This window comes from Nanorana parkeri, unplaced genomic scaffold (assembly GCF_000935625.1).
Source record: "Nanorana parkeri isolate BGI_ZX_2015 unplaced genomic scaffold, ASM93562v1 scaffold154, whole genome shotgun sequence".
In the NCBI taxonomy this organism is placed as follows: domain Eukaryota; kingdom Metazoa; phylum Chordata; class Amphibia; order Anura; family Dicroglossidae; genus Nanorana; species Nanorana parkeri.
This window is the reverse complement of record NW_017306422.1, coordinates 1,613,638-1,629,619: the sequence shown is the minus strand read 5'-3', so window position 1 is coordinate 1,629,619 and position 15,982 is coordinate 1,613,638. Positions and strand designations below refer to the sequence as shown.

At 42.9% G+C, this 15,982-nt stretch overlaps 1 protein-coding gene across 1 annotated transcript in view; it reads left to right on the top strand.

The window, feature by feature from the left end:
- Positions 1–13,407, top strand: part of LOC108785300 (CMP-sialic acid transporter-like) — a 15,362-nt gene extending 1,955 nt beyond the window's left edge. The window contains exons 2-7 of the mRNA XM_018554341.1: positions 1,069–1,228; positions 1,350–1,502; positions 9,249–9,315; positions 10,569–10,745; positions 11,777–11,911; positions 12,997–13,407. Coding sequence (XP_018409843.1) covers positions 1,069–1,228; positions 1,350–1,502; positions 9,249–9,315; positions 10,569–10,745; positions 11,777–11,911; positions 12,997–13,073 — 769 coding nt within the window. The 3' untranslated portion in view covers positions 13,074–13,407. The remainder of the gene's footprint in view (positions 1–1,068; positions 1,229–1,349; positions 1,503–9,248; positions 9,316–10,568; positions 10,746–11,776; positions 11,912–12,996) is intronic.
- The last annotated feature ends 2,575 nt before the right edge of the window (positions 13,408–15,982 follow it).

Sequence of the window (15,982 nt, the reverse complement as noted above, 5' to 3'; positions counted from 1 at the left end):
GTGGGGTTCCTGCATTCAGGGGCGGGAGGGGGTGTGGGGTTGTATTGAAGTTAATGGCACCGCAGATATGCCCCCCGCCCACAGTGCGATCCCCCGCACCCAGAACGCAGGCACATTAGTGCCTGCATTCCGGTCCAGTGCGATCTGCAAAAACAGTGCTCCCAGCATTTTTGCGGATTGCACTGGACTGGAATGCAGGCACTAATGTGCCCTGGTTCCGGGTGTAGGCGATCGCACTGTGGGCGAGGGGACTACCTGCGGTGCCGTTGACTTCAATGCACCACCACACCCCCTCCCGCCCCTGAATGCAGGTGTTTTTTCGTTGGTAGATCTCATTGAGCTCGTCATTTGAAAAGTAGATCTCCAGACGAAAAAGTGTGGGTGCCCCTGGTCTATATAATACATGCAAAATAAAATAATTTTTGCAAGACAATTTAGCCAAAAGAAAGCCTAATGTGTACCCCAAAAAACAATTCATGTATCACTTTATCTTCAATAATGAGAGTGTTTTTCCCAAATAATGGAAATGTAAAAATGGCTCAAGTTCATAAGAGGTATAGAGGTAGGAGAACTGACGTTTTTAGAGAACTTCCACCTTCTTTGCATCATACTTATAAAGAACTGACATCATATGTCCTATAGGTAATCTGCTTCTGATGTAACTGCTGTGTGGCAGATAGATTACCAGACATTTAAGTTTGAAATATTTGAAAGGCTGGCAGGTTTGGTTGAAGTGGAAACTCCTCCTAAAATCCTCTTTAATTTTGCATCTAATCTAATTTGTTTTTGCCCACATTACAGAATTATTTCAGTGGAGCTGAGAACAATACAATGTCTATATAAACAATGAGACATAAAACACCAGTTTAAGAATGTGTATTAAAAATAAAGTAACCAAAAACCAGTATAATTCCCCTTTAATCTTTCTCTCTGTGTTAAAACTCTTTATTTAGCACTACATTTCATTTAATAAAATGGAGTTTCTGTTATCAGTCATTGTTGGATCATATGACGAATGTTTAATTTGCTGCATGTTCTGGAAATGTTCTACTCTGTTTTTTTCCATAGAGAAACTGGCAGCGCTAGTAGATTGATCAGTTCTTTAAGGGCGAATGTGTTGGGAAGTCCAATGGAGATGTTGAAGTTGTCTGTACCTTCCCTGGTGTATGCTTTGCAGAACAACATGGCCTTTGTGGCTCTTAGTAATCTTGATGCAGCTGTGTACCAGGTAAGTAGCAGTGATAGAAGAGCTTAGGAGAGTAACAAATGCATTTTGTAGGACTGTTTGAACTTTCAGAGTATTCAGCTAATCCTAAACCTGTTTTCCCCAATGTATTATGTGTCTCTAGGTGACTTATCAGTTGAAAATCCCGTGCACTGCTTTATGTACAGTGCTGATGTTAAACCGCTCATTAAGTAAACTTCAGTGGCTTTCTGTTTTCATCTTATGTGGAGGAGTCACTCTAGTCCAGTATAGTCCAGTAGAGACTACTAAAGTTCAGGTAAGCTTCTGCACTTTTATATTTACGTTTTACTGCCCAACTGACTCGCTTTAATATGCTGGTGGGAGGTGTGTTTGGGGTACCATTCAAATGAATAGCAACGCAACACACCTCTCACACCAGAATGCACGGTAAGTGCGATTGCGTGGTACGGTGCGTTACTCACATGGTACTATGCCATTAACGCACTGTACTAGTGTGAACGAGCACTCAAAAACACAGACATACATACATACACGCACTCACACTGCCTCAAGCTGGCACTCGGCATCGGGCAACATATTTTGAATGGCTGCTTGACACGAGAACTGACAGTGCTGCGTTAGGGGGAGGCTTAGGAGCCTCTCACCTAGAAAAGTGGAAGGCATGCGGCGACCCACTGAACACGGGGTCGCAATCCACTTTTGGGTCACGACCCACCAGTTGAGAATCAAAGGTTTAAAGGATACTTTTCTTATTCAATATATAACTGAAGTGAGAAAAGACAGAAACGAAAAGGGAAAAAACAAATACAACTGTTTTTGTATCTGGTTTGGTTTCTTCATATATACCTTTTTTTGCGTAGTGTAACGCAATGGCAGTGGCTGGGAGCAATAAACTGCCTGCTATTGGCTATTTCAAATTGCAAGAGCAAGCTGGCAAGTGCACCCGCCCACTGCCTACTGTCAATCAACAGAAGAGGGAACTGAAGGAGAAAGTTCTCCTTCAGGTCCTCCTCTGCTGATTGACAGCAGGCAGTGGGCGGGTGCAATAGCCAGTCTGCTATTGGCTACGGCAATTTAAAATAGCCAGTAGCAGACTGGCTATTGCTCTCAGCTGCTGGATTGGAGACTTGACACTAGAACACCGGCTTTCTACTGCCGGGGAACAGCAGGAAGAAGAACGGGGCACAGAACAAGGCACGGCAGGAAGAACGGGGCACAGAACAAGGCACGGCAGGAGGAATGGGGCACAGAACAAGGCACGGCAGGTAGAACGGGGCACGGGAGGTGAAATGGGGCACAGCGATCTCTACTCTCCAATGGGCAATGGCTACAGCGGTCTGTGTCCCCTCTAATGGAAGGGGACACAGACCGCAGCCTGCAGCGGTTCCCAGCGAGGGAGAGAACGGAGAAGCAGAGCGGGAGGGAATTCAACTAATCGTTAAATCGGTATCAACTAATCGATAATGAGAATCATTGACAACGATTCTCATTATCGATCATCATCGATGAATTCGATTAGTTGTTGCAGCCCTAATTAATATAATAGCTTCCATTGCTCCTTACCAGATCTGGAAAGCCTTCTATATGTATGACTAAATCTGCCTAAGATTTTGCTACTTAGTGTATGGATGAAGTAGTTAGGTATATCATTTATAGGCACCTGTAGAAACAGTATAGTTCAAGCACTGGTTTTATTTGTAATGTAAATAAAGCATTTAACCTGTCACTTTGCCCATTCAGAGCAAAAAAAACAGTTTGCATGATAGCCCACCTCCTATAATGTAGATATTTACCTTCCCTTACTCTCCACTGCACCCCATTTACTAACTAGAGTTGTTTAAAAAGGACGCAACTGTTCATAGTGCATAGGACCTACCGCACTCCGGAATTCCTTTTTAGGATAGGCTACCGTGAGGATCCCTTCTGTCCCAAGTGCGGTTTCCATCAAGGGTCCCTGATCCACTTACTATGGCGTTGCCCAAAACTAGTGCGATACTGGTCGCAGGTCGTGCATACGCTTAACTCTGTCTTCAATGTCCACCTGACGCCCTCTCCACTTATGTGCCTTTTGGGCGTATTCGATGACGATTTACAATTTGATCCTCCACTAGTGTTGGCCCTTAGGCGGGCACTGTTTACAGCCACCCTTCTTATTGTCCGTAAGTGGATCTCTCAGTCTCCGCCTACGGTCTCCAACTGGAAAGAGGAGCTTGATAGAATTATTGCATTTGAGCGTATCACGTACCAAGAAAGGGGCGTCATTCATAGATTTTATTCAATTTGGTCTGAATGGTTATCCACCCGCCCTGCTGGGGTGCCTCCTTGACCCTCCCCATATGAGCTATTAGATCTTTACTCAAGCAAATAATACAACAAAAGGCTAGAGCGCACTCACTGCTGCGTGAAAAACCTATTAAGCCTGTGAAATGTGTGTAGTCAAACCGTGAATAAAACAGGAGTACAGTGTGCAGGCTCTGTCAAAAACAGGGAGAGGAACCCTGTGAGTACACAAATAAAATCACAAAAAATGAGAAAGCGCCACTACTCTAGAAACCCACTCACGTTACTGATGTCGGCATATGGCGTGTCAGCTCGTTTAGAGATGCTGGAGAGCAGTCTGATAGCTGTCAGGGGTGATCGTTAGAACACTGCGGTCTCAGCTGGCCAGGCTGAGCCGCAGCTGTGCGGATATAAGGCAATGTCAAATGCCGGACTGTTCAGGGACCGAAGGAGTCAATACGAGCGTGTCTCGAGGGTGTCAAAAAACGAAGGGGAATAAAGGAGATGGACAGGGGCAGTGTCCAATGCCGGCGGCTACGCGTTTCGAGGCTCTGCCTCTTTGTCAAGCCTAAGTGGGAAATGGGTGGGTTTCTACAGTAGTGGCGCTTTCTCATTTTTTGTGATTTTATTAGATCTTTACTCAACCCTCTCCTGGGTTGACCAAGACAATGGAGATGTGTGAGTGCAATTGGTGTAGAATGTTTTTTCACAGCCACTTTTGATATATGTTTTTATGTATCGACCTGTACATAGTGAGGTATATAGTGCCTTGTGGTAGAGGCTGGTTACTACTTTTTCTTTTTGGTGTACCCTCTTCTTCCTCTCCTTTTTCTTCCTTTTTCTCTTTGTTTTATTTTTGTTTGTGTTCTCACTTTTTTTATATTTTTGCTTGATACTCCTGCCCTTGTTCCATGTTTATGAATACTTTGTACACGATTTTGTATTCTCATGATATGTACGTTATTCTGGTCACATGCAATTTACTGAATGTGACTGTGTTTGTAAAAAAGCCAATAAAAACTATCTGATTAAAAAAAAAAAAGAGTTGTTTAAAAATACCTGGTATGTTTGAATATTGGGGAGCATGTGACCTCCTTTCTCCCCACAATGCAGTGGCCTGGCCTGAGCACTGTCATGTGAGGATGACAGATGCTGAGCCTTCCCGGGGTTCTTACTCATAGCTCCATTGGATGAACAGGGCAGCATGGGGAGAGGAGGTGGTTCTTCCAGAACTCTTTCAGAGTCAAGGACCTCCCTTCAGTGACATTAAAACACCTGGTGAAGAGCGCCTTTGTGTACAGCTTCCTGAAGTTGCAGATCACTTTCTGTTCCAAGGGCTACAGAAGAGGTGTTGTGTTGGGGGGAGGAACTTGACCTTTATGAAGTCATACTCAGTGTCCATATCATCCACCAAGGCTGGAGGGAGTGGCGGGGCATTGTCCATCAGAAGAAGGCACCTTTCAAGCAGTTGGTTGTCAGAAAGATATTTCTTAACGGTGGGTGCGAACACCTCGTGCAGCCATTCCATGAACAATTGCCTTGTAACCCAAGCTTTCGCATTGGCCCTCCACATGACAGGCAGTCTGGCCTTGTTCACATTCTGTTCCTTGAATGCACGAAGGGACTGGGAATGGTACACCAGTAGTGGCTTAATCTTCAGATCGGTGCTTGCGTTTGCACACAACAAAATGGTCAATCTGTCCTTCATGGGCTTGAGCCCCGGCAGTGCCTTTTCCTCCTGCGTAATATAGCTTCTGTTCGGCAGCTTCTTCCAAAAGAGCCCTGTTTTATCGCAGTTGAACACTTGTTGAGCGACGTATCCTTCTGCCTTCATGAATTCCGCAAAGTCTTTCAGTGGCCTTGTCAGAACTGGAAGTCTCACCATGTCTTATCACACTGTGGATGCCACTTCTCTTGCAGAATTTAACAAACCACCCTCTACTGGCTTTAAATTCATCACTAGACGAACTTGTGGAGGGGTTTTGCTGCAGTAAATCACTGTGCAATTTCCTGGCTTTTTCACAGATCATAGCTTCACTAACATTATCACCTGCCAGCTGTTTCTCATTCAACCACACTAACAGAAGTTTTTCCACCTCTTCCAGTACTTGTGTCCTCTGCTTGGTTAACATTGTTACTCTTTTTGCCACATCAGCTCCTTTGATGGCATCTTTATTCTTCAAAATAGTCGAGATGGTCGACTTCACCACCTTGTACTCCGAGGCCAGATCTGTCACACGAATACCATACTTTTCTACAATTTCCTTCTTCAATTCAATGGTTATTTTCTTCAAAACCGTCTTGTTACCATTCTCGCTCTGCACGTTCTTTTTACCACCATTCTTGCTCTGCACATTTTGGTTACCTTAATTACCGCTCTGCATGTTCTGGTCACCTTCATTACCACTCTGCACATTCTTGTCACCTGCATTACCGCTCTGCACATTCTGGCCACCTTCATTACTGCTCTGCACATTCTGGTTACCTTCATTACAGCTCTGCACGTTCTTGTCACCTTCATTAACGCTCTGCACATTCTTGTCACCTTCCTTAATGCTCTGCACATTCTTGTCACCTTTATTACCGCTCTGCACTTTCTTTTTCCCACCATGCTTGCTCTGCACTTTCTACTTACCTTCATTACTGCTCTGCACGTTCTTGTCACCTTCATTACCACTCTGCACATTCTTGTCACCTTCATTACCGCTCTGCACATTCTGGTCACCTTCATTACCACTCTGCACATTCTTGTCACCTTCATTACCACTCTGCACATTCTGGTTACCTTCATTACCGCTCTGCACGTTCTTGTCACCTTCATTAACTCTCTGCACTTTCCTTTTCCCACCATGCTTGCTCTGCACTTTCTTGGGAACCACGCTGGATTGAATACAGTAATACTGTACAGTACTGTGCTAAAAAGCACACAAAAAAGCTTTCACAGTAAGTGTGCACAGCTCTGTCTGCGACCGTGATCTGGAGTACAGGGAGCCACGACCATGTGTCAGAGCGCCAAAGATGGCCGCGGCCGTGTTCGTCACCGGATGCAGAGTTCGCGAATGGAGGCAACATTTTGACGAACTTCCTGTTTGTGAACCAAATTGTTCGCGAACAAAAGCGTTCGTGAAACGAGGTACCACTGTATTATGGAACAGAATCACCTATAGGGTTTTCTGCCCTAGCTTCAAAACTTTCTAAGGGGCAGTAGGGTTGGTTTTAATATTTTAAATGTTTTCTTTATTATTTTTTACATTTCTATTTCTATTTTTACATTTTATTTATCTTATTTTTTATTCTATTATTTTTTACTTTTTTATTATTTCATATATTTTTTTTACTTTAAAAATATTTTTTTAATATTTTATCAACTTTTATTTAAATTTGCCCCTGTGTGATAGCAATTGGAGGTTACAGGTTCTATTTTTTGAACCTGTCACCTCTGATAGAGGAGTTTGAGCAACAGCACTGTGCTGGCTCTCCTGTGACAGCTGAGATAGGAAGACTGTGTGTACAATGTTCCTGCCTCCGTGTTTATATGGAGCAGAGCAGAGAATGGACATTCTCCGCTCTGTTCCCCACTCTCCATCCCAAATGGATGAGCGGGGGACACCCAAAACCACGGCGGGGAGGGAGGCGGCCAGCAGGGACAGAGGCAGCCCGAAGCAGAGCTAAATGTAGAAAAAAAACTACCCGCCCTGCGGCTGTGCCACCCCTCTACTCCCTGCCTCGGTGGCCTTGTGGGAAATCTTGCCCTGTGTATACCAGTAGTTATAGTTTTAGTATAATACATGCATAATTTGTTGCAACTGTGACTGACAGCGTAATATCTTGGAGAAGCTGTGATTTCCTTTTAGAAATTACACTGTACTAAGAGGAATATTGTGAATTGCAGTGATACAATTACTCAAAGTGTTCTTTAAGTTTTTTAATAGACTGAGGAAGGGTTAGGAGCTACGTCTGGATTTTATTGCTGTCTGTGTCCCAGCTGGATAGATTTAAAGATAGGTGTACTTATTCTTTTTTGCCCTCTTCCCCTGACTTAATCTAACCCACTGTCCTCCTCCTCCTCCACAGATACATACTTGTCTTGATCAATCGCCCACGGTTCTGCTGTTTACATCAAGTGGTACAAATCTTCACTGTCTTGGCCATGGCTAAATATTACAGCCCCATAGAGTTCTAAGGGACAGTCTCCGATGATATGTGGCCTCGGGACACAGCACCATAGAAGTTTTTGAGGGAATTAATGTACAGGCGTGGCCAGGATAGCAAAGACTTACACAGCTGGAGGTAAAACAGTGGAACCGCGAGTGTCTAGTCAAGGCAAGTATGCATTTGTGAAGGGTGAGTTAGGTTATTGGAAGGGGCAAAGAGGAAGACTGCGCTTTGGTTTAAAGTGCACTTATCCTTTAAACACCTATTATCTGTCTTGCTGACCATCGCCACCTTGAAAGAAAGAGATGAGAAATCCAAACTTTTACAGTGGTCATCGAAATAGAATTTTGTCCTACTATGGAGAAATGTCAACTCACTTCTTGCTATGTCTTGGAGAGATTTCCCTTCACTTCCTGTCCCTAACAGGACGCAGGCAGTAACAACAAACCCGGCAGGGATGCTAGCTATTCCCTACGCCATCCAAAATAAAAGTGATTGTTCACCTTTTATTAAAAAATGAAAAGGAGAACTAGCGTACAATACCCTCCCCTCCTGCTATCTGCTCACTTAGCTGCAGGGATGACCATTGGCTGTCACCCATACCAGCTGATATACCAGTCCCAGACTTGAAAACAGTCAGTCCTAGAAGTTCTGTAGCAATATAATGCTTTCAATGGTGAGTGGGTATTGGTCAGCAAGGTCACAAGGTGAAAAAAGATTTGGCTAGAAATGCAAATTGATCTGCCTTAACCTACTTCCCTGCCGAGTCATAAAAATGTATAATGTACTCAACCTTTGCATGCAAATCAACATCCTTTTTGTGTAAGAATGATGTAAGAAAGAATGCTGAGTGACAACGTACCTTACAGATTAACTTCCCCTTCCCTTATAGATTGTAAGCACTCAGGGGCAGGGCCCTCCTTCCATCTTGTCTTGAATTGTATTGTGATTGTAATCAGGGCAGCCATCAGAAATTTTGGGGCCCCTTACACGGCTTTAGGCCCGCCCCCCTCCCGCCGCTGGATGCAGGTCTTAGTGACGCGCTGGACGCAGGGCTTAGTGATGCGCTGGACGCAGGGCTTAGTGATGCGCTGGACGCAGGACCCACCTGAGAGTAACCCTGCAGAGCCCACCATAGATGCTGCACAGCCCATCTGCGACTGTCTATGGTGGGCTCTGAAGTGGTCTCAGGTGGGCTGGTCAGGGCTGCATCCTTCCCCTCCCTCCTTTCCTTCCTAGCTCCTCTTACCTGCACACATGGCCTCGTCTGCCGCCGGACCGGCCAGATGTGACGTCACGTCACTAACGTGAGCGTTGCTGATGGGGCCCCAGCTTGTCTCGAAGCCGCTGGAGCGGCAATGCTGGGGCCCTGCGCTGCTAGGGCCAGGCCTCCGCCTCCTTGCCCTTCAACGTCGGCCGATAGTCATGTAAGGGACCCGGGCGGGCTGCCCGGGCCCCTTACATGAGTATCGGCCGTACCCCCCTGATGGCTGCCCTGATTGTAATGTCTTCCTTATATTGTAAAGCGCTGCGCAAACTGTTGGGGCTATATAAATCCTGTATAATAATAACAGTACAGTAAATTTTCCATTTTGTCATTTCACAGATTGAACAAAATAATTTGTTGGGATTGGTTGCTGTGGGCATTGCAGTGCTGTGCTCAGGATTTTCTGGTATCTCATTTGCAGTTTTCTCTCTTGTAGGATTCTGTGTGTTAATATTGTAGATTGTGTGTATGGTTTAATTTGTTTTATACATGTTACGAATTTACATTTAGTATTGACATTTACCAGATTTGTTCTCTGTACAAGGAGAAAGTTCGAGGGGGGAAATTGTTACACAGTTATCAAATAAACGTTTTTTTTCTATTTTTGGATCGCATTAAGGAAGATTATAACTAGGGATGTACTGTAACGGTTTTTCAGTATCGAGTACCAATGTATTGAAGGGATGTGATGTTTAAAAACAAAACCATCACATTCCTGTCTGCTTTAAACTCAGCAATACACTGAGGCAACAACTGGTTCACCCAAAAGACCCAATTACAAAACATAAGATGAACAACATTATGTATGCAGTCCAGTGCAGTGAGGAGTGCTCAGAATTGTATGTTGGTGAAACAAAGCAGCAGCTACACCAGCGTATGGCACGGCATAGAAGAGCCAAACCCTCTGGCCAGGATTCGGCAGTGTACCTACACCTAAAAGGAAAAAGGTCACTCCTTTGAAGACAGTGAAGCACACATCCTAGACAGGGAGGACTGGTTCAAAATAGGTGTGGAAGAGGCCATTTATGTAAAAATGGAGAAGCCAAGCTTGAATAGAGGTGGGGGGTGAGACAGCTATTGTCTGCCGCATACAATGCTGTTTTAACACCTCTCTCTGGACAGGTTAATAACACCTCCTACACTCCAATTATGCAAATACAATAAAAACCTGGTTGTGACTAACAGAGTATGTGGATTGGAGCAATGTTCACCATATTTATTCCCAGATAATTTTTGTACAAGTCATTCTGAATTGAGAAAGCTGGTTGGATGACCAGTGAAACGTCTTCAAGAAAAATACACTCCAGTTGCCTTGAATTCATTTTTATCAGATATACCATGACCTGGATGAATGAGAACCTTCACAGACATGTATCCTGCAGTACATGGGGCCTATTCAGGTTTTAGAACATTCGTGCTCAGGCAGCCCAACAATAGATTTTTAACAGCAGGGCTGCATAAAACGTGGGAGGCCACAGCTATCAGAGAATGTAGGTATGGACCTGCCGGGGGCACAGCGTAATGTCTTGAGGGGGCTAGGGAGGGATTTTTGAACAAATGTGAACTGTAACACCAGTTAAGAAGTGCTGAGAATATGGAACTAACGAATGCAGGTGTCTGATAAAACTTTTATTCTGATAACTCATTTATGTTTTCCAGGAGTGTATTTTGAGAAAGTGTTGAAGAGTTCAGACACTTCCCTATGGGTGAGGAACATCCAGATGTACATCTCTGGCATCGTAGTGACACTAGCTGGTGCCTTTCTTTCTGACAGAGAAGGCATTATGGAAAAGGGCTTTTTCTATGGCTACAATCACCTTGTCTGGTTTGTAATTTGTAAGTACAACCTCAAACATTAGCAAACACATCTCCTGAAATAGTTTTGTCCTGAGAAGTACAGATTTTCATATTAACATGGAGAAAATAATTCAGCCATTTGGAAAAATGTGTAGCCTCTTGGCCAAGTTATGCAGTACATGAGCAGAATTGATGTAACAGTATAATATGTATATCATACTAGGCCTTGGCACACATGGTAAACTGCAGCATTAGAAATGAGGCCTGCTTTATGGGATTCACAGTGGCCATTTATCTGTATTCCTATAGACATAATATATTGTATCACTATTGTTGTAAAGTCTAAGTAGGCATAAAAACTGCATTTCAATCTGTATTTTTCTACCTTGATTCTGACTATTTATACATTGCTATGATATCAGTGCGGAACTACCAGGGCCGCGGCCGCGACCGGGCCCTGGAGTTCCTCCATTTGGAGGGGGCCTAGGACAGGAGGAAGGGGCCCCTGGTAACCGCTGATTACCAGGATTTCTATTATCCCGGTAACTGCTGTCAGTCCCGGGACCTCTTCCTCCTGTCCTGGGCCCTACATGCTTCACGCTGCTCCCCTCACCTTGTTCCGGGCGCAGCGTGAAGTATGATCCAGCCGGCGCAGCAGCCAATGAGTGGGAGTGGTGTTATCCCCGCCCCCTCATCACACAGAACTGCTGCCGAATCGAGAGCTGCTGTGGACACGAAGGGGGAGATAGAGAGCTGGAACTATGAAGGTGGCATGGGGTCCGGGAGCGGAAAGCTGGGGACGCGAAGGGGGAGATAAGGGGAAGCTGGGGACGTGAAGGGGGAGATGAGGGTAAGCTGGGGACATGGAAGAGGAGAGTGTGGAGTCCGGGAGAGGAAAGCTGGGGACATGAAGGGGCAGATAATGGAGAGCTGGGGACATGAAAGAGGAGAGTGTTTTTTTTTTTCTTGTCTAAAATTTGTTTTAAAAAAAAAGGTCACTACGGTAGTTACGCCTCTGTATGATATGGTTATAATAGACAGTTGTTAATGGCTTTCTGTTCTTCTCACAGTACTGGCTAGTGTTGGTGGCCTTTATACTTCGGTGGTTGTAAAATACACAGATAACATCATGAAGGGCTTCTCTGCAGCTGAAACAATTCTCATATCAACCATTGCCTCAGTGTTGTTGTTTGGGTTACAGATAAGTATGTTATTTGAAAACTGTACCTTTTTTTTTCTGAAGCTCATGCAAATTGTCTTCCTTCTTGATTTTAGTACTATTCCTTGCAGTTAGTGAATCATTTGTGTATACACAGTTTGCAGTTATTGTCCATACTTTTTTTTTTTGTTCACCCCTTAAAGGGTATGTACAGGTGAAACTCGAATAATTAGAATATCGTGCTAAAGTAAAGGCAGTAAGTGCTGCAAAAGGGGCCCAAACCAAGTACTGAGTACATATGCATGCTTGTACTTTTCAGAGGTCCGATATTGTTCTATGGACAATCCTTGTTTTATTGATTGCATGTAATAATCTACTTTTTTGAGGTTGTGGATTTGGGGTTATTGGGGTTTTCATGAGCTGTAAAGCCATAATCATCACAATTATGACAAATCACGGCTTGAATTATCTTGCTTTGCATGTAATGAGTCTATCTCATATATTAGTTTCACCTTTTAAGTTGCATTAGTGAAATAAATGAACTTTGCACGATATTCTAATTATTCGAGTTTCACCTGTAAATACTAAAGCTGGCCTTACCTTCCTCGAATCCATTGATTTCCCCACTCATGCTAAATAGTGCGGATAGAGGAAGGCCCGCTGCTGGCTATTGCATTCAGCAGAAGCTGCTGAATACCTAGACAGTGCCTGCATCTGATTGCAGGTGCTGTTCAGTTGAAAACAACGCTGCTTCATTATAAATCCAGTGTGGTTAGAGAATGGTGTCACCCTAGGACTGGAAATATGTTACTGTCAGAATCACCAGGTGAAAACAATAGCAGCCACCTCATCTAAGGACTGGTAAGCTGTCATTTATGACATTGTTGTTCTTGGATATGCTGTAAGAAACATTTTAAGCTCTAGTACTGCGAGCCTGACAGCTTTCCTTCAGTTTTGCTGTGAGTGATGCAGTCCTTGCCCTTGGTAACATGACATTATACTGTAATCTAGCTGATTTGTATGAGATCTAATGACTAACACATCTTTCCTTCCATTCTGGTACCAGAATACCAACAAAGGTATTGTTTACAAGGTCAGTCTTTTCACAGAATATTTTTCTTTTCCTCCTAGCATTAACCTTTGCGATTGGAGCCCTGCTTGTATGTGTGTCCATATATAACGGGTTTGCCCAGGAAATACATAACTAAGATTGAAATACAAGGGCCCAGCAGTCACGCCAATGAGAAACTAATGCACCGGTGATTAACAACGAAGGACTTGATTGTGTAGACAGTGTAATATCTGTATTTCTATTGATGCTTCAGTGCAGAAGGTCCAGAAGCTACCATTGCAGTAGTGGATACTGCTCAGCTATGGAAAGCATCTCTGCAAGTGAATGTAAAATATGCAGTGCCATTTGAAGCACAGATCAATCAAAAGTTTCTCATACTGTATCAAGTGATTATGTATATAGTATATTATGATGATCGGATTTGTTAAATTAATGTATTAAACATTCCAGCTTCGAAAGTGGAATAGACAGACTATGAGAAGGCATGTTTGGAGTCTTGAGAGGACTATATGAAGAGTTATACCACACTGATTATCTACACTCAGTCTAGATGTCTGTTAACAGATGCTGCTTATAAGACTCCCAGTTGTCAAAAGACTACAACTTCCTTGTCTATTATTCTTTCGAGCATTCACCAATGATTCAGCAGTACCACCCTTGGAGGATACCACAGTAATTTATTTTGCACTTCCTTTAAATACTTTTAAGTGTATGGTTTTTATATATACATGCCAATGGTAAACATAGATTTGTTTTTTTAATAAAACATTTTTACCAAAGCCTTGAGTCAGTATTTAAACTGTGTACAATATTTACATGAGGTCAAATATTTACTTACTATGGGGGTTGGTGTGGCAGCTATCATAGTTTCCTGCACAAGTTACCATAGAAATACATTCTTTGTCAGTGTGTACTGACACTTTTAATTACTGCAATGACCTGAAAATATAATCTTATCTTAATCCATAAATTTGTCTCTATCTGCACAATGTTCTAAAGTTGGCTTGTCAACAGCAGAATCCCATGTTGACTAAAGGACAGCTTAATGGTGCCTGCACATATTTTTTATTTTGGGCTCTGGGAGTGCTCTAATATACCAATACCAACAATTCCTGGCTGTGTTGCTAACTGACCTGCACCCTCCCTCACCTGTCTTTTTCCCCATAACTATGTTTGTGTAGCGCTGCTAATCAGGGTGCTGTGCAAAAGCAATCGACACTGCTAATGAATGTCTGTATTAGCATATTGGAGTGCCCTCGAATTTAGGGCCCCAGGGCAACTCACCAAAATGTCCTGTCGCCAGGTTACAATGTTTCTGTTGCAGATAGATGTACTTTAACCTGACAAAGCTGAATTGGCTATAAACAACCCACCCAGTTAATTCAGCTTTGTTGGAACCTCTCTATCCCCATGGTCATATTTGGTACCACTATATGAATATAACATGGGTGCAAAAATTGAAAAAAGGGCCTCAGTCATGAAGGGGTTAACTGCCATACTAATGGGATGGAGAGCACTGCTGGTGATATTGAATCTTTCCCTAGCCATAAAATGAACCTGTACCCCAGACTATGCACACTATAGTATTTAGATATTCTGAACAAACAATAAAACACTTTAAAACAAGACATAATTTACTTCAGTAGCTATAGCCATTGTGAAGAACTTCATTTTCAAAGCTCAGAATAGTGGTAAAGAAAACTTGGCCAATTTTCCCTCTACTTTCCGTGGAGATTAACATCTTCGTAGACTGCCAGCCCTTTGATGTAAACAGAGCATGTGTTTTATGGCTGGTGACTGAGGCCCAACTTTTAGGTCTTTATGATCCTTAATTAATTACCTTCTTCCCTTGGCATACATTTAAACAGAAGCCACAAACAGAGCAGTAAGAAGAGTTTGAAGTTGCAGGTAACATTATTGTGGTGTCAGGGCTGATAAGCCATGGCTACCAAATGATCAAGCACAACATTTTTCTAGTTTTATTACAAAATAGTTATGATACATGGCACTTAGAGATGTTTACATTACATTTGATCAATTTTACATTTAATACCCAAAAGTCTCATTCCGCTGGCCAAAACTACACGGACACTGTGGAAAAAGAGAAGGCGGGCCTGTGGAAACAAGAAAAAATTAATTTACACGAGCTGTATGTAAATACAAATAGTTAATGAAATAGTTGAAAATCAGCTAAACAAATAATGTACCATTGGAACGTCAGTCATAGAATGGGAAAAGGTTAGCACATCTGTTAAGTTTTTACAACTGTCTGTGTTCCCCTATATTCCCCTGAAAAGCAACATTTGTTGTTCGTTAGCATAGGGAAGAGTTACAAATTCAGTCAGATTTGTAATGCTTAGAGTGAAAACATATATTAAATGAGTGAAAAAGTCCAAAGCGTGTATTTGTGGTTTGAATTCTCCTTTTGGGCTATAGTTGCAACTTTTACTGATCACATTATGCAACTACAATCTCTAAAAGGAGAATTCAACCCACAATAATAAGAGCCCTGATGAAAGGGGAGTGTTGTTGCACCCGTAACACATTGGCTCTTTTTACTTTGTGATTGAATAATTAATAACTTTTTGGACTTTTTTACCTGGTTGGTCTAGTGGCCATTCAATATACACTCACTGGCCACCTTTCTAATCAGCCAATCACATGGCAGCAACTTACTGCATTTAGGCATATAGACATGGTCAAGATGATCTGCTGAAGTTCAATCAGAATGGGGAAGAAAGGTGATTTAGGTGACTTTAAACATGGCATGGTTGTTGGTATTTCAGAAACTGCTCAGGCTATAATTCACAAGGGCTAACCAAAATTGGACAATAGAAGATTGGAAAAACAGTGCCTGGTCGGATGAGTCTTGATTTCTGCTGCGCTATTCGGATGGCAGGGTCAGAATTTGTTGTAAACATGAAAGCATAGATCCATCCTGCCTTGTAATTAAGGTAGTTCAGAAGGCAAAACCTGTTACTAGCAAGGTGTAACTAATAAGGTGGCCAGTGAGCATATGTCTACACTCTAAGATTCCTCCAGGTA